This window comes from Neovison vison, chromosome 2 (genome assembly GCF_020171115.1).
Source record: "Neovison vison isolate M4711 chromosome 2, ASM_NN_V1, whole genome shotgun sequence".
NCBI classification, from domain to species: domain Eukaryota; kingdom Metazoa; phylum Chordata; class Mammalia; order Carnivora; family Mustelidae; genus Neogale; species Neogale vison.
In genome coordinates this window covers 182898107-182916860 of record NC_058092.1, presented here as the reverse complement: position 1 = coordinate 182916860, position 18754 = coordinate 182898107, and the positions used below count along the sequence as shown (strand labels likewise).

The window sequence follows — 18754 nt, the reverse complement described above, 5'->3', positions numbered from 1 at the left end:
TTAGCTCAGCATTTCTTTTCTTTTCTTTTCTTTTTTTTTTTAAAGATTTTATTTATTTATTTGTCAGAGAGAGAGAGCGAGAGCAAGCACAGGCAGACAGAGTGGCAGGCAGAGTCAGAGGGAGAAGCAGGCTCCCCGAGGAGCAAGGAGCCTGATGCGGGACTCGATCCCAGGACGCTGGGATCATGACCCGAGCCGAAGGCAGCTGCTCAACCAACTGAGCCACCCAGGCGTCCCTAGCTCAGCATTTCTAACACTTGAATGTAGATTGTGGAAAATATAAAAATGAATGAGTCAGCATTATGGCTTCCAGGGGCCAGATGAACAAGTAAATTGTGGAAAAATGCTTATATAGTATTTATATATATGATGTAAATGGAAGCTTTCTCTCTTTCTTTCTGTTTCATAGGGAGGAGAGTGGTAACTGCATTGGAAACCTGATTAGAACAGAATGTGTGAAAACAGTTTGTGATGGACAATATTTACATAATTTTCGACGTAAAAATGGTGACATGCCTGTCACAAATCTAATGGCAGGTGATAGAATTATTTTAAGTGGAGAAGAGAGAACACTGTTTGCTTTATCTAGGGGATATGTGAAGGATATTAATGTGACATCAGTAACCTGCTTATTAGACAGGTAATGAAATGTTCCTTTGGTGGGGTGGCAGCTTTATGGATATGTAAATTGCATCCTATTCACAGTTTATTCATTTAAACCATTATTCATGGTTTCTAGTATATTATAGTGTGCAGCCATCACCAAAATCACTTTTAGAATATTTTCATCACCCCAAAAAAGAACACTTGTACCCTTTGGTATTCATTCCCCCTACTCTAGGCAATCAACAGTTTCTTTTCTGTCTCTGTAGGTATGCCTGTTCTGAACATTTCATAGAAATGGGATCATATATGAACTTCTGTGACTGGCTTTTCTTTACCTAGCATACTGTTTTGTTTTTTTTAATTTGAGAGAGAGAGAGTGACAGAGAGAAGGAGCAGGGGGAAGACCAGAGGGAGAGGAAGAAGCAGGCTCCCCATTGAGCAAGGAGCCTGATACAGGACTTGATCCCAGGGTCCTGGGATCATGACCCAAGCTGATGGCAGATACTTAACTGACTGAGCTACCCAGGTGCCCTCTTCTGGATATTTCATTGAAATAGAATCATAGGGTTTTGGGATTTGTTTTGTTTTGTTTGCCTAGCTTCTTTTACTTAGCATAATGTTTCTGAAGTTCATCTTTGTTTTGGCATTTATCATTACCTTATTTCTTTTCTTTTTTTCTTCTTTTATTTATTCATTCATTCATTTATTTTTAAAAAGATTTATTTATTTATTTATTTGACAGCAGAGATCACAAGTAGGCAGCGAGGCAGGCAGAGAGAGAGAGGAGGAAGCAGGCTCCCTGCTGAGCAGAGAGCCTGATGCAAGGCTTGATCCCAGAGCCCTGGGATCATGACCTGAGCCGAAGGCAGAGGCTTAACCCACTGAGCCACCCAGGCGCCCCTCTTTTCTTTTTTTTAAGGATTGTATTTATTTATTTGACAGACAGATATCATAAGTAGGCAGAGAGGCAGGCAGAGAGAGAAGGGAAGCGGGCTCCCAGCTGAGCAGAGAGCCCGATGTGGGCTCGAGATCCAAGGATGCTGGGATCATAACCCGAGCTGAAGGCAGAGGCTTTAACCCACTGAGCCACCCAGGCGCCCCTCTTCTTTTTTTAAAAAAGCGATTTCAATTACTTATGTGATGAGAGACAGCGAGAGAAGGACCACAAGCTGGGGGAGTGGGAGAGGAAGAAGCAGACTCCCTGATGAGCAGGGAACCTGATTCGGGGCTCGATTCCACGACCCTGGGATCATGATTTGAGCCAAAGGCAGATGCTTAACAACTGAGCCACCAGGTGCCCCGGTACCTTCTTTCTTTATGACTGAGTAAGATTCCATTATGTGGATAGGCCACATTTTGCTCATCCATTCACCAGCTGATGGACATTTGAATTGTTTCTACTTTTCGGGTGTTAAGGCTAGTGTTGCTGTAAATATTCACATAAAAATTTTTACATGAATATATATGTATTTTTAGCGATTTATTTATTTTGGAGTGAGGGAGTATAAGTGAGGCGAGGGGGAGAGGGAGAGAGAGAAGCAGACTCCCCCTGAGCACAGAGCCCAATATGGGGCTCAGTCCTAGGACCCTGAGATCGTGGATTGAGCTGAAATCAAGAGTCGGACTCTTAACCATCTGAGACCCCACAAGCGTCCCTATGTAAATATATTTTTACTCTCCTTTGTAGATGCCTACTGGTGAAATTGAGTTTAGCATTTTGAGGAACTACCAAACTGCTAAGGTTTGGTTGGTGTATTCTGTTTCATGATGCTAATGTGGACATGATCTTACCTAGTTCTCATCACCACATGAATGTCAGGCAGGCTAGATCCCCAGTTAGCCATGAAGCTTCCTTGTAGCACTCTGGGCACTCACCATTTCATTTTCTCCTCCTAAAAAGAACCATTTTGGGGTGCCTGGCTCGCTCAGTCAAGCATACAACTCTTGATCTCTGGGTTATGGATTTGAGCCCCATGTTGACTGTACAGGTTACTTAAAAATAAAATCTTTTTCTAAAAAACCATTTTTTTCCTATTTGTAGTTGGAAAATAAAGTATATTTATAAATAAAGTATATTTATCTCTGTTAAAACAAAGTGAGTTTATTTAAAGAAAAATTTAAAGAAAAAGTTTATTTAAAGAAAAATTAAGTAAATAGAATAGTTGGTATGAACATTTGTGGTTGAGACTGCTCTCCATGCTCACTAATGTCTACATTCCCCTCTTCCTGCCCTCCCAGCCTTCCTTGCATGAAGTGCAGGCCAGGCCTCCCGTATCTTAATGGATGGAGATCAGGAATTGGGATGCAGTGACTTCTGGGTGTGTGACTGCCCTGGATGTGTCTGGGCTTGTCCTCTGCCAGTCAGTAATTCTAGTTTAGCTACAACCAGCTGCGGACTGGGTTTCATGATATGGGAGTATGAGGCACAGTACTTCTTTTGTCTCTTAGGATTTCTGGCAGTCACTTGCAGTTATTTATTTAGTGAGTATCCTGCTTTGCAAAATGTTGAGGAGTTTATAATCTTGGGGGTAAACAAATAAACATTTCTAGTCTAATATGACAAGTGTTTCAATTGAAGAGAACACAGATGAGAGGCATTGAACCTAATTTTAGAAGGCTCAGGGAAAGCTTTTGAAAGAGGTCATTCTGGATCTTCACCTGGTGGATTAATTGCCTGGTGTAGCAGTGTGAGAAGAGTGTGCTGGACAGAGGAACGTGGTGCATAACGACATGAAGTGTGACAGTACGTTCAGCAAAGTGCAGGAATGTAAAAGATGAAGAGGAGTGTGACTGGGGAGGTGACTTCATAGAAGATCTTACATAACATGTTAAGTTGTGACTATTCAGATGTATTAAAGAGTTTAATTGGATTTGCATTTCTCTGTGGTTGCATTGTGAAGAACAGTTAATTAATAGAGATGAATCTGAAAGCATGGAAACCAGAAACTTGTAGTGGCCGAGGCCCAGGTGATTGAGGGCAAGGTAGCTTTGGCAGAGAGCATGGAGTGATTTTGAGAAGTATTTGGAAAGTAAAATTGGCTAACATTTGGATGCTGATTGGATATGGAGGTTGGGGAGAGGGTGAGGGGAAGGGAGAAGGAAGGACAAGGCATGGTGTAGAGGCACGTGCTGTTGACCGGAATCAGAGCCACATAATAAGGATCAGGTTCAGCGGGAGTAAAGATTTTGTTCAGTTTTGAATGTATTGAGTTTTCATAGCCTGGGTTTTGACCAAGTGGAAAATTCTTGCTGCCTGCCGGATATCCAAACCTAAAGCTCAGGTGAGCAGCCAGGCAGAAGAAGAATGTGAGGTCAGGCCTCAAGATGTAGATTTGGCATTTAGAGCTACATGAGGGGAAAATGACAAGAAAGAACAGTATAGAGGACCAGGGGAGGGACTCTAGGGAACCCCGGGGTTTTAGGAGTTGGAAGAGGAGCGGGAGAAGGCATTAGGAAAGAGACCTGTGCTCCAGGCTGGAGGAGAGAGGGGTCCTGTGCTCAGGATCCTTCTCAGTGTGGTGAGTCCAGGCTAGATTGCAAAGCTAGGCCTAGTGAATTGTCAGCATGTGTTGTAGGTTCCTGATGAATTGATTTGACCTTAGTGTCTTGAACCCCACTTTTCTCCCCTTTCCAGCCAGTGCACCATTCTTTTTTTTTTTTTTTTTTAAGATTTTATTTATTTGACAGAGATCACAAGTAGGCAGGCAGAGAGAGAGGGAGAAGCAGACTCCCCACCAAGCAGGGAGCCCGATGTGGGGCTCAATCCCAGAACCCTGAGGTCATGACCTGAGCTGAAGGCAGAGGCTAAACCCACTGAGCCACCCAGGTGCCCCAATAGCCATTTTAATAGCTATTCTGGCTCATTTACTCTTTCAGCAAACAGTAATATATTCCTTCCTTCCTCCCTCCTTCCCTTCCTCCATCCCTTCCTTCTTTCCTTCCATCCTTTTTTAAGATTTTATTATTAGTCAGAGAGAGAGAGAGAGAGAGAGAGAGAAATTGAGAATACAAACAAGGGGGATTGGTAGGCAGAGGGAGAAGCAGAATTTCTGCTGAGCAAGGAACCCAGTGCGGCACTTGATCCCAGGACCCTGGGGTCATGACCTCTGCCAAAGGCAGAGGCTTAACCAATAGCCACTCAGGCATCCTATAGCAATGTATTTCTTTTTTTTTTTTAAAGATTTTATTTATTTATTTGACAGAGAGAGATCACAAGTAGGCAGAGAGGCAGGCAGAGAGAGAGAGGAGGAAGCAGGCTCCCTGCTGAGCAGAGAGCCTGATGTGGGACTCGATCCCAGGACCCTGAGATCATGACCTGAGCCGAAGGCAGCGGCTTAACCCACTGAGCCACCCAGGCGCCCCAGCAATGTATTTCTTATACAGACCAACTGACTATGTTAAATGAAGAACATTCATGTAAATCTGTTTGCTATTTTAGGAACTTGTCAATACTCCCAGAATCAACTTTGTTCAGATTGGACCAGGAAGAAAAAACTTGTGATATAGACACCCCCTTAGGAAATCTTTCTAAATTGATGGAGAATACTTGTGTCAGGTTTGTAACAATGAGTGAATCTGAAATTTACCCATCTTTCTTAAGGAATATTACTAAAAACACTTTTTTTTTCTTTTCAGCCAAAAACTTAGAGATTTGATCATTGACTTTCGTGAACCTCAGTTTACATCCTACCTCAGTTCTGTTCTTCCATATGATGCAAAAGATACCGTTGCCTGCATTCTAAAAGGTATGTGATAATCAACATGTCTGCTTCCATTTATTGTTCTTGGTTGTATATATAATTCAGTGTCTATTATAGCCTAGCATTTTTGTAATTTAATAAACTTATAATTTTTAGACAGATTTTCTTGGGAAGTAGTTTACCTATAGGCATTAATATCGCCATGACATTTTCTTACTTTAAAAAGACATATTGAAAAACAGACTTGAAGAGAGGCTGCTTTTCTTTCTTTCTTTCTTTCTTTTTTTAAATTTTTTATTTCTTTTCAGCGTAACAGTATTCATTGTTTTTGCACCACACCCAGTGCTCCATGCAATCTGTACCCTCTCTAATACCCACCACCTGGTTCCCCCAACCTCCCACCCCCCGCCCCTTCGAAACCCTCAGACTGTTTTTCAGAGTCCATAGTCTCTCATGGTTCGCCTCCCCTTCCAATTTACCCAAATTCCCTACTCCTCTCTAACGCCCCTTGTCCTCCATGCTATTTGTTATGCTCCACAAATAAGTGAAACCATATGATAATTGACTCTCTCTGCTTGACTCATTTCACTCAGCATAATCTCTTCCAGTCCATGTTGCTACAAAAGTTGGGTATTCATCCTTTCTGATGAAGGTATAATACTCCATAGTGTATATGGACCACATCTTCCTTATCCATTCGTCCGTTGAAGGGCATCTTGGTTCTTTCCACAGTTTGGTGACTGTGGCCATTGCTGCTATAAACATTGGTGTACAGATGGCCCTTCTTTTCACTACATCTGTATCTTTGGGGTAAATACCAAGTAGTGCAATTGCAGGGTCATAAGAAAGCTCTATTTTTAATTTCTTTTTTTTTTTTTTTAAAGATTTTATTTATTCATCAGAGAGAGAGAGTGAGAGCGAGCACAGGCAGACAGAGTGGCAGGCAGAGTCAGAGGGAGAAGCAGGCTCCCTGCTGAGCAAGGAGCCCGATGTGGGACTCGATCCCAGGACGCTGGGATCATGACCCGAGCCGAAGGCAGCCGCCCAACCAACTGAGCCACCCAGGCGTCCCTCTATTTTTAATTTCTTGAGGATTCTCCACACTGTTTTCCAAAGTGGCTACACGAACTTGCATTCCCACCAACAGTGTAAGAGGGTTCCCCTTTCTCCACATCCTTTCCAACACATGTTGTTTCCTGTCTTGCTAATTTTGGCCATTCTAACTGGTGTAAGGTGGTATCTCAATGTGGTTTTAATTTGAATCTCCCTGATGGCTAGTGATGATGAACATTTTTTCATGTGTCTGGTAGAGAGGCTGCTTTTCTTACAGTTAATTTGCTCATTGAAATCCAACATTCTTTTTCCTCTTATTTTTAAATTTAAATGTAGGTTTGAATAAACCTCAGAGGCAAGCAATGAAAAAGGTACTTCTTTCAAAAGACTACACACTCATCGTGGGTATGCCTGGAACAGGAAAAACAACTACAATATGTACTCTTGTAAGGTTATTCTTCTGCTTAGAAACTATTTAAATCAGCTTCTCAGTTTGGAGAATGTGATGTTTTCTATCAAAAGGGCTGAATTTTAAATCAAAAGGCTTTAATTCAAATTAACCTTTAAGAATGACATGAGAGGGTTGCCTGCGTGGCTCAGTGGGTTAAGCCTCTGCCTTTGGCTCAGGTCATGATCGTGGGGTTCTGGGATCGAGCCCCGCATCAGGCTCTCTGCTCAGCCGGGAGCCTGCTTCCTCCCCACCACTCCTACCCCCACCCACCCCCGCCTGCCTCTCTGCCTACGTGTGAACTCTCTCTATGTCAAATAAATAAATAAAATCTTTAAAAAAATTGAATGACAAGAGAAATATAAAAGCTAAGTCACAAAAAATTGTAATCATATTGTAGGTTTTTTGCGTTTAGGATTATCTGAGATATCTTTTGGTTGGTAGCATGTGTTTCATTGTGTTTTCTTTGCCTTAAAAAATTGATAAATTATACAGAGGTGGTTGAAATAGATTTTTCTGGGATTTGTTTTTCCATGTCAGTAGATTTCTGTGCTAATCTTAGAATAATCATAATGATGGCAACAAATATTTGTTGATTGATACTGTGTGCCAGGCACTATTCAAAGTTTGTACTTTGTACTCAATTTTATTAATAATAAATAATAAAATATACCTAATTTTATTATCATTAATAATATGGTATTAATATATCATTAATTAACAAGATAATGCCATCAAACATTTTGACTTTTTAATTTTTTTAAATACTTAACTTGGCTCAGCTCTAAGATACGCTTCCTGTTAAGTTTTCTGATTGTATTTGAAACATGTTGAAATTGAAAAATGTTGAAAAATGTATTTGAAAATTGTATTTGAAGCATGTTGAAAATTATTTGGAATTTAAAGTAATGTTATTTTCCTTTCTTTTATTCATTATTAGGTAAGAATTCTCTATGCTTGTGGTTTTAGTGTTTTGTTGACCAGCTATACACATTCTGCTGTTGACAATATTCTTCTGAAGTTAGTGAAGTTTAAAATAGGATTTTTGCGTTTGGGTCAGGCTCAGAAGGTACATCCAGACATCCAGAAATTCACAGAGGAGGAAATTTGCAGATCCAAGTCCATTAAATCCTTACCTCTTCTGGAAGAACTCTACAACAGCCACGTAAGTACAGTTATTGCATAATAACACCAGCAGAAATTTTTGTAGCCAGACTGAGTGGAGAAACCACATTCTGGGAAATTCAGTCACATTGACCAGTTTTATTAATTTATAGTTTGCTCTTTGCTTTTGAACTGAAATAAGGATTCTGGTTTATTATTCAGGGCTCCATCTCCTAGTTTAAACTATCCTAGTTATGGAAAATGCTTGTTTCTCTCCACTCACAGCACTTCTGACACTAGCTAGTGGAGGTAGTGCTGATTCTGCAGCTTAGTGCTCAACCCCTTAATAGGATTGCACCACCCACTTCAGTTCCCAGTTGTTAAGTCTGGGCTTCCTGTGCATCTGAGCTAACAGCCATACATCAGGGTTCCCATGATCCCATCCTAGGGTTGGATAACTTGCTAGAATGGCTTACAGAATTCAAGTAAGTGCTTTACTGACGAAATTACTGGATGTATTCATAGGATGCAATTCAGGAACAGTCAAATGGAAGAGATGCATAGGGTTAGGAATGCGGAAAGGGATCTAGAGCTCCTATACCCTCTCCAGATGAAACACCCTTCCAGCACCATGACGTGTTCACCAACCCATAAGCTCTCTGAACCCCTTTGTGTGGGGGTGTTTATGGAGATTCCATCATGTAGGCTTGATTGATTAAATAATTGGTGTTAGGTGATTAGCTCAATTCCTAGACCCTCTACCCTTCCCTCAGTAGAGGGGTGGGGTTGGGGATGGGGTTGAAAAATTCTAACCCTTTAATCTCTAGATTGGTTCCTCTGGCATCCAACTCCCATCCTCTAATTAGCATAATGCAGGTATGGTTGAAAGGGGCTTATTATGAATAACAAGAGATATTCCTCTCTCCTTTAACACTCAGGAAATTCCAAGGGTTTTAGGATCTCTGTGTCAGGAACCCAGAGCAGGACAAACATGTATTCTTATATTATAATATAACACCTAGAAAACTACTAAAAATTATTTATTAGTAGTAAATAATTTACTAAAAATTAACAAATAATTAGGATTATTTAGCCTGTTTGAATTCCAAACAACGGTACATGAACAGTCTAATGATAGATTTTTCTAGACTTAGAGACTTTTGATATAGAGCCTAGTTTTTATTTTACTATTTAATGTCTGTATTTTGGGGGTAAGTTTTTATTTTTTAAAGATTTTATTTTGGAGGGCATCTGGGTGGCTCAGTCATTAAGTGTCTACCTTCGGCTCATGTCATGATCCCAGGGTCCTGGGATTAAGCCCCGCATTAGGCTCCCTGCTTGGCAGGAAGCCTGCTTCTCTCTCTCCCACTCCTCCTGCTTCTGTTCCCTATATTGCTGTGTCTCTCTCTGTCAAATATATAAATCAAATCTTAAAAAAAAAAAAAAAGATTTTATTTTTGGGGCACCTGGGTGGCCCTTCAGCTCAGGTGATGATCCCAGCATCCTTTTGCTCATCAGGGAGTCTGCTTCTCTCTCTCCCTCTGCCTCTCCACCTGCTTGTGCTCTCTCTCTCTCAAATAAATAAAGAAAATCTTTTAAAAATTTTTTATTTTTAAGTAATCTCTACATCCAACATAGGACTTGAACTGTGACTCCCACAATCAAGAGTTACTTCCTCTACTGACTGAGTCAGCAAGGCACTGCCCACCCTGGGAAGTTTTAACTGATAGTTTTGTCTTTGAAAAAAATCATCTAAAATAAATAAAATAAATTTAATGGGCTGTTCCTTCTATTCCTTTTTCTAATATCTATACCAGTTATTGAAAAATTTTGAAGGGCACCTGGGTGGGTGGCTCATTCGGTTAGGGGTCTGCCTTTGGCTCAGGTTATGGTCCTGGGGTCCTGGGATCAAACCCTACATCTGGGTCCCTGCTCAGCCAGGAGCCTGCTTCTCCCTCTCCATCTGCTGCTCCCCATGCTTTTTCTGTCAAATAAATGAATAAAATCTCAAAAAAAAAGAAAAAAGAAAAATTTTGAAGTGCCTAAAATGTATATCTGATTAACTTCTTAAAAATTAAACTTATTGGGGCACCTGGGTGGCTCAGTGAGTTACAGCCTCTGCCTTTGGCTCAGGTCATGATCCCAAAGTCCTGGGATCGAGCACCATATCTGGCTCCCTGCTCGATGGGAAGCCTGCTTCTCCCTCTCTCTCTGTAGCTTCCCCTGCTTATGTTCCCTCTTTCGCTATGTCTCTGTCAAATAAATAAAAATCTTAAAATAAATAAATAAATAAATAAATAAATATTTTAAAAAACCCCAGGGGCGCCTGGGTGGCTCAGAGGGTTAAGCCTCTGCTTTCAGCGCAGGTCATGATCTCAGGGTCCTGGGATCGAGCCCCGCATCGGGCTCTCTGCTCAGTGAGAGCCTGCTTCCTCCTCTCTCTCTCTCTCTCTGCCTGCCTCTCTGCCTACTTGTGATTTCTGTCTATCAAATAAATAAATAAAATCTTTAAAAAAAAAAAACAAAACCCAAAAACCTACTGGGCACCTGGGTGGCTCAGTGGGTTAAAGCCTCTGCCTTCAGCTTAGGTCATGATTCTGGGATCATAGGATTGAGCCCCGCATCGGGCTCTCTGCTCAGCAGGGAGCCTGCTTCCCTCTCTCTGCCTGCCTCTCTGCCTACTTGTGATCTCTGTCTGTCAAATAAATAAATCCTTAAAAAAAAAAAAACCTATTGGTTATATTTGACTGATACAGACATTCTCAACAGTGTATTCACAGATCAAATTTAGCAGGACATTAAAAGATTTGTACACTGTGAACAAGTGGGATTTATTCCTACGATAGAAGGATTATTCCGCAAGAAAATCTATGTGTGATCCTTCATCCTTCAATTTTTAACATGCCTTCTATCATTAAATTTGAAGTGACTTTCTTGTATAAAGTATATAGCTAAATAATGTTATCTACTCTGCCAATCTTTTTTTTTTTTTTTAAGATTTTATTTATTCATTCATGAGAGAGAGAGAGAGGCAGAGGTAGAAGCATGCTCCCCACTGAGCAGGGAGCCCGATGTAGGACTCAGTCCCAGGACCTGGGGATCATGACCCGAGCCGAAGGCAGATGCCCAAACATCTGAGCCACCCAGGTGCCCCTGCCAATCTGTTTTTTAATTATTTTGATTCCTGTCTTTTTTTTTTTTTTTTTAAGATTTTATTTATGTGACAGAGAGACAGTGAGAGGGAACACAAGCAGGGGGAGTGGGAGGGGAAGAAGCAGGCCTCCCACTGAGCATGGAGCCGAATATGGGGTTTGATTTCAGCACCCTGAGATAATGACCTGAGCTGAAGGCATAGGTTTAACAACTGAGCCACCCAGGCATCCCTAATTCCTGTCTTTGAAAGTATAGGCACATATATAAACTGTTTACTTCATCATAAACACTGATACATGTTAGGTCTTAAGTCTGCCATTTTGTTTTTTGTTTTATGTTCCTATGGTTTTTATTGTTGTTGTTTATTTTGTTTTTATAATCACACTCAATGTGGGGCTAAAGCTCATGACCCTGAGATCAAGAGTTAACATGTTCTACTGGCTGAGGCAGCCAAGTGCCCCTCTTTTTATTGATTGTTTTCTTTTTCCTGCCTTATGGTTTACTTGAACAGTTTTTATTCCGTTTTGATTTCTCTATAGTATTTTTGTGTGATCACTTTGAATAGCTTTTAGTGGTTGGTCTGTTGCTTTGTGTATTACATCAGACACACACGCACACGTAGTCTGTTGATTTTGTCATTTTACTAGTGCTTGTGAAGTTAGAGAGCTTAACTCCATTTATGTCCCTTTCTTCTTCTGTTTATGATTGTCTTTTTTCCTACAAAGACTATGTCAGACTGTGTTCTAATTTTTGCTTCAACCATCAAATATAATTTGTAGGAAATGAAAAACGTATTTTATCCATCCATATATTTGTTTACTATGTTCTTCCCTCCTGATTTTCCAAATTTCTGTTCTTTTATCATTTCCTTTCTGTTTAAAGATCTTCCTTTATCCATTCTTTCAGGATAGTAGGTCAACTAAGACCAAATTCCCTTAGTTTTCCTTCATTGTGGGAATGCCTCAATTTCTCCTTCGTTTCTGATATATTGTTTTGTTAGTTATAGGATTCTGGATAAATAATTCTTTTCTTTTGGTACTGGAAAAAAATTCTGCCCCTTCTATAAGGCTTCTGTGATTTCTAAGAGAAATGTGGGGACATTTGAATTAGAATGTTTTTTCCCCTAAAGCAAGGTATTATTTTCTTGGGCTGCTTTCCAAACTTCTTCTTCTTCTTCTTCTTTTTTTTTAAAGATTTATTTACTTTAGGGGCGCCTGGGTGGCTCAGTGGGTTAAGCCGCTGCCTTCGGCTCAGGTCATAATCTCAGGGTCCTGGGATCGAGCCCTGCATCGGGCTCTCTGCTCAGCAGGGAGGCTGCTTCCTCCTCTCTCTCTGCCTGCCTCTCTGCCTACTTGTGATCTCTGTCTGTCAAATAAATAAGTAAAATCTTAAAAAAAAAAAAAAAGATTTATTTACTTTAGAAAGGGAGAGAGAGAGAGCACACCCAAGTAGGAGGGGCAGAGGGAGAGGGAATCCCTGAGCATGGAGCCTGAGCTGGGACTCAATCCCAGGATCTGAGATTGTAACCTGAGCCAGAGGCAGATGCTTCACCAACTGAGCCACTCAGGCACCCCTCCGACATTTTTCTTTTAGTTTTTAGAATTTTAATTACTGTGTGTCTCATAATGTTTTTTTCTTTTTTTAAAAAAATCATGTTTGAAGTTTTCTCCGCTTATTGAATCTGTATATTTAGTATCTTTTGCCAAGCTTGGGATGTTTTCAGCCATGATTGCTTCTAGTACTGTTTCAGCTTTTCCCTCTTTTTTTTTTTTTTTTCTTCTTCTAGGACTTTGAAGACAGAAATGTTTGATCTTTTGATTATTCCACAGATCTGTCAGGCTCTATTCATGTATTTTTCTTCAGGCTATTTTCTTTCTGTTATTCAGCCTGTATAATTTCTTTTTTCCTGTGTCTCAGTTCACTGCATCTTTGCCCTGTCCTCTGCTGTTGAGTATATTCCATGATTTTAAAGTTTCGGTTATTATGTTTTCAGTTCTAAAATTTCCATTTGCTTTTTCTTTTGTGCTCTATTTCTTTGTTGAGACTTTCTATTTTTTATTTGATTCAGTACGTTTGTAGTTCCTCAATGAAACATTTTTATCATGGCTGCTTTAAAATCTTTGTCATACACTTTTGATCTTGGGGTCATGAGTTTGGGTGCCACATAGGGTGTAAAGTTTACTAAAAACAAATAAAAATAAACTTAAAAAAATAAAATCTTTGTCATACAATTCTAACATCTCTGATATCCTTGTGGTTGGCATCTTTTGAGTACCTTTTTTTCATTCAGTATGAGATTTTCCTGGGTATTTTTTTATTTTTAATGTATTTTTTGAAAGATTTTATTTATTTATTTATTTGACAGAGAGAGAGAGAGAGCGCACAAGCAAGGGAAGAGGGAGAGGCAGGCTCCCCACTAAGCATGGAGCTTGATCCCAGGATCCTGGAATCCTGACCTGAGCTGAAGGCAGATGCTTAACTGACTAAACCCCCTAGGATCCCCTTGTTTTTGTTTTTTTATGTAATAGTTTCTTTCTTTTCTTCCTTCCTTTCTTTCTCTCTCTCTCTCTCCTTCTTTTTTTAAGATTTTGTTTATTTATTTGAGAGAGAGAGCCCAAGCAGAGGAGAGGGGTAGAGGGAGAAGCAGGCTCCCTTCTGAGCAGGAATCCTGATGGGGGACTTGATCCAGGACCCTGGGATCATGATCTGAGCCAAAGACAGAGGCTTAACCAACTGAGCCACCCCCTTTTTTTTTTTTTTTAAGTAGGCTCCGTGCCCAGTGTGGGGCTTGAATTCAGAACCCTGAGATCAAGACCTGAAGTGAGATCTAGAGTTCGACACTACCGATTGAGCCACCCATGTGCCCCTGGCTATGTATATTTTATGACGAACCTGAACATATTGCATTATGTTATTTAAGACTTCTGTTTTAGCTGGCTTTCTCCGATTCTACTCTGATAGGGCAAGAGAGTACGTCACTTCATTACTGCCAGGTGGAGTTCCCATTTGGCCTCTTAACATAAAGCAGTAGGGGCTCCTCATTACTGATGGATAGGGGTAGAAGTCTGGGTTCCCCATATGGTCTCCGCTGACATTGTGAGATGGGGCCTTATTATCACTCAGCAGGGATTAAAGTCCTGGCTGCCTTCTTGCCCCAGCTCTGTTACTGCCCCAGTAGGACCTTGGAGTTCCTTTGCCTGCATCAGTGGGGCATAAGACTATCGTGTTTTTTGTGGCCTTTGGTTAGGGTAGAGTGGCTATTATTGAGTGGCTATTGTATACAAGTTTTCTGTCTGCTAGGCTTTCTCTTTTCTCTTCCTTTGGCTTTTTTTGAGTTGGATTTTTGTTTGTTTGTTTGTTTTTTGTTTTTTTTTGTCTGTGCCCATCAGGAGACAAATTCCTGGGTTAAATTCTTCAGCTCCAAAGTTGAGACAGATGAGGGAGGACCAAAGAAAACCGAGGAAACAAACTACTGTTCCTCAGGTCCCAAGGTCCCTAGATGGTCTACCTTTTCTCCACTTTTCAGAGTCCTTATGTTTGTTTTATATATAATGTTTAGAGTTTTTAGTTGTACTTTGTGGGAGGAGTGAGGAAAAGCACTCCAGTTTACCAGAAGTGAAGTCCTGTTGATATTTAAAAAAAATTATTGGAGGTGCTTGGCTGGCTTAGTCTGTTAAGCGGCTGCTTTTGGCTTGGGTCATGATCCTCGGGTTTTGAGATTGAGCCCTGCATTGGGCTCCACCCTCATCCCCTGTACTCTCTCTCGCTCTCTCTCAAGGAAATCAAATCTTTAAAAAAAAAATTAAAAAAATTATTTTGACTCTTGATCTCAGGGTCATGGGTTTGAGCCCCACACTGGGTGTAGAGATTACTTAAATAAATAAAAACTTAAAAAAAATAATTAACTTACTACCTCTTGAGTGTTTCAGATTTCCACTTGGAAATATCCAAATTTGAGTAATGTCAGAGTGTCCAGAAAATTTACTTGATTTTTCTTTCTTTCTTTATTATTATTATTTTTTAAAGATTTTATTTATGAGAGAGGGAACACAAGCAGAGGGAATGGGAGAGGGAGAAGCAGGCTTCCTGCTGAGCAGGGAGCCCAATGTGAGGCTCGATTCCAGGACCCCGGAATCATGACCTGAGCAGAAGCCAGACGCTTAATGACTGAGCCACCCAGGTGCCCCTTGTTTTTAAATTTGCAGTAAAAAGTTAATTTTTTTTTTTTTTTTGCATACTACAAATGTTTCAGAATTAAATAATATTGGTGGATTCCTGTTGTTTGGGACAAAAATCTTTTTGAACCTTAAATTTAAAAAATGGTGGGGTACCTGGCTCCCTCAATTGGTAGAGCATGCAACTCTTGATCTTGGAGCGGAGTTCAAATCCCACATTGGGTGAAGAGATTACTTAAAAATAAAATCTTTAAAAAAAATCAATAAGTAAATCAAAATATGGGAAAAACAAGTTATGCTTCTTGGATATGTTACATAACCCATCTATTTTCTTTCTTTGTTTTTAGCGTATAGTTGCAACAACATGTATGGGAATAAACCATCCAATATTTTCTCGTAAAACCTTTGATTTTTGTATTGTGGATGAAGCCTCTCAAATTAGCCAACCAGTCTGTCTAGGGCCACTCTTTTTTTCTCGGAGATTTGTGTTGGTGGGCGATCATCAGCAACTCCCTCCCCTGGTGCTAAACCGTGAAGCAAGGTAAGTGGACACTGAGGTTTTAATTTTAAATTAGATTCTTCTTCTGGGACAGTGTCTGGACTCTGATAAGCCTGAATCTGATTTGTTGATAGAGCTCTTGGCATGAGTGAAAGCTTATTCAAGAGACTGGAGCGGAATGAGAATGCTGTTGTACAATTAACGGTGCAGTACAGAATGAACAGGTATTTGTAAGAGTGTCCACTAGGATTGTTTATCATGTTTATTTTCATCTGCCAAAACTAAAATTATTTTTGTAATTGCCTTAGTCAAATTATGTCCTTAAGTAATAAGCTGACATATGAAGGAAAGCTGGAGTGTGGCTCAGACAAAGTGGCCAATGCAGTGATCAGCCTGCCTAACTTTAAAGATGTAAAGCTGGACCTGGAATTTTATGCTGATTATTCTGAAAATCCTTGGATGATTCGAGTATTTGAACCAAACAATCCTGTTTGTTTTCTTAATACAGACAAGGTAAGAAAACAAACAAACCAACCCCGAATATTTTGGTTTTTCCTCCTTTTGTCCTATTATTTAAATTCTTCAGTTGTTAATAGTGCTTTAATAGAGTTCGGTTAAAACTAGTGTATTTCTTATACTTCAACACAAAAGAATCTTTTATTTCTATAGAGCCAGTGTCTTTGGAAGGAGGTTTATTCTGGGAATTAATAGATGTCAAAATCGACTTTTGAAGTAGAAGAGCTAGAAAGTGAACTCAAGTGTATAATTACATTTCTTAAAAAAGAAATTGGCATTGATATTGTTAAAGGGCTGGGTTTACAAATGGAGACTTTATTTTCTAGAGCAGTTTTAGGTCCACAGCAGAATTGAGCTTGACAGTACAGATAATTTATTACCTCCTGCCTCCACATATGCACATAAAGACCTCTTTACAAACCTATCATTCAATAGTACTTCACAAGGACTTTAAATTGACTTGATTCTTATTTCTAGGAACTAAGAACAAAGTTTTGACCCTATTACTTCTGTAGTTTGTTTTATGTAGTGCTTCTCAGCATTCATTTGGAAGTCTTTATATGACCCGATAAAAATTAGCAACAAGGGAGGCCTGGGTGGCTCAGTTGGTTAAGCATCTGTCTTTTGTTCGGGTCATGATCCCAGTGTCCTGGGATTGAATCCAGCGTTGGGCTCCCAGCTCAGCAGGGAGTCTGCTTCTACCAATTGAGCCAGCCAGGTACCCCTGCAAGTAAGGCCCTATTTTTAATAACCACCCATCATAATAACAAATGACATAATTATTTTATGGTAATATGATACATATAATTGGTCACTATTTATTTTAACTTTATTTATTTGACGGACAGAGATCACAAGTAGGCAGAGAGGCAGGCGGAGAGGAGAGAGAGGAGGAAGCAAGCTCTCTGAGAGCCCAATGTGGGACTTGATCCCGGCACCCTGGGATCATGACCTGAGCCAAAGGCAGAGGCTTTAACACGCTGAGCCACCCAGGCACCCCAGGTCACTATTTTTTTTAAAGATTCTATTTATTCCTTTGCCACAGAGATAGAGTATAAGTAGGGAGAGCCCCAGGCAGAGTGAGAAGGAGAAGCAGGCTCCACTGAGCAGGGAGCTGGATCTCCATCCCAGAACCCTGGGATCATGACCTGAGCCGAAGGCAGCTGCTTAACTGACTGAGCCACCCAGGCATCCTCAGCATTAGGATTCCAAATAAATTTTTTTTTTTTTTAAGATTTTATTTATTTGGGTGCCTGGATGGCTCAGTCAGTTAAGCATCTGCCTTCGGCTCAGGTCATGATCCCAGGATCCTGGGATCAAGTCCCACATCAGGCTCCCTGCTCCGCAGGGAGTCCGTTTCTCCCTCTACCCCTCCCCGCTGCATGTGCTCTCTGTCTCTCTCTCTTTCATGCTCTCTCATGCTCTGTCTCAGATAAATTAAAAAAAAAAAAAAATTATTTATTTATTTATTTATTTGAGAGAAAGAGAGCACAAGTAGGTGGAGGAGTAGAGGGAGAGAGAAGGAGACTGTCCATTGACTGGGGAATGATGCGCGGCTCAATCTCAGGACCTGAGATCTCAATCCCAGGACTCTGAGATCAGGACCTGAGCCGAAGGCAGATGCTTAGCTAACTGAGCCACTCAGGCGCCCCCGCCCCCAAATAAAAGGTATTAAAAATAATCAAGATTGGAATACTTGGCTGGTTCAGTCAGTAGAGTGTGCAACTCTTGATCCCAGGGTTCTGAGTTCAAGCCCCATGTTCTGCATGGAGTCTGCTTTAAAAAGTTTAAAGGGATGCCTGGGTGGCTCAGTTGGTTAAGCGGCTGCCTTCGGCTCAGGTCATGATCCCAGGGTCCTGGGATCAAGTCCTGCATCAGGCTCCTTGCTCGGCCTGCTTCTCTCTCTGCCTCTGCCTGCCACTCAGCCCGCTTGTGCTCACTCTCTCTCTCTCTGACAAATAAATAAATGAAAATTTTTTAAAAAGTTAAAAAAATTAAAAAAACATAATAATCAGGATTACTTAAGGATTATGTAGGAGCAAAGTAGTTCCTGGAGAGTTTTACCAGCTATGGTAGAACCTGGGGAATTTTATCTGCTCCATTATTTGTATGAAAGGCAACAAGAAAATGGAAAGAACACAGATATTAGAACCAGATCCGGGTTTGAATCCTACAGTTGTGATGTACTGTGAGGCCTTGGCCAAGTTACTTATTTTTTCTGGCTTTTGATACTTATAAACCACAGGGTAAAAGAATAAAGTATGAGAAGCCCAATGTGTGCTTGGCTCCTAGAAAGATTTTAATCTAAACTGTAGAATGTTTAAGATGCGTTGTTTCTGGGCTTTCTGAAGGTGACTACTATCATTAATTTTTTTAATTCTTTAACCTTCAACTTTTTATTTATTTGTTTATTTTCATGTACCTTCACCTTTTAAAATGAGGATATTTTTCATTTTTCTCTACAGCTGGTAGTGTACTCCCTATGGCTCTCTATGTACTG

At 40.4% G+C, this 18754-nt stretch overlaps 1 protein-coding gene across 4 annotated transcripts in view; it reads left to right on the top strand.

Annotated features, from left to right (window-relative positions):
• Positions 1-18754, top strand: part of DNA2 (DNA replication helicase/nuclease 2) — a 56537-nt gene that overhangs the window by 32610 nt on the left and 5173 nt on the right. Inside the window, exons 10-17 of one of the 4 annotated variants that reach the window (XM_044239643.1) lie at positions 410-640; positions 5045-5161; positions 5242-5351; positions 6696-6805; positions 7868-7972; positions 15587-15780; positions 15873-15962; positions 16047-16251. In XM_044239643.1, coding sequence (XP_044095578.1) covers positions 410-640; positions 5045-5161; positions 5242-5351; positions 6696-6805; positions 7868-7972; positions 15587-15780; positions 15873-15962; positions 16047-16251 — 1162 coding nt within the window. Of the gene's footprint in view, positions 1-409; positions 641-5044; positions 5162-5241; positions 5352-6695; positions 6806-7747; positions 7973-15586; positions 15781-15872; positions 15963-16046; positions 16252-18754 lie in introns of all 4 variants that reach the window. The other 3 variants (XM_044239642.1, XM_044239645.1, XM_044239644.1) reach the window with 3 other exon arrangements.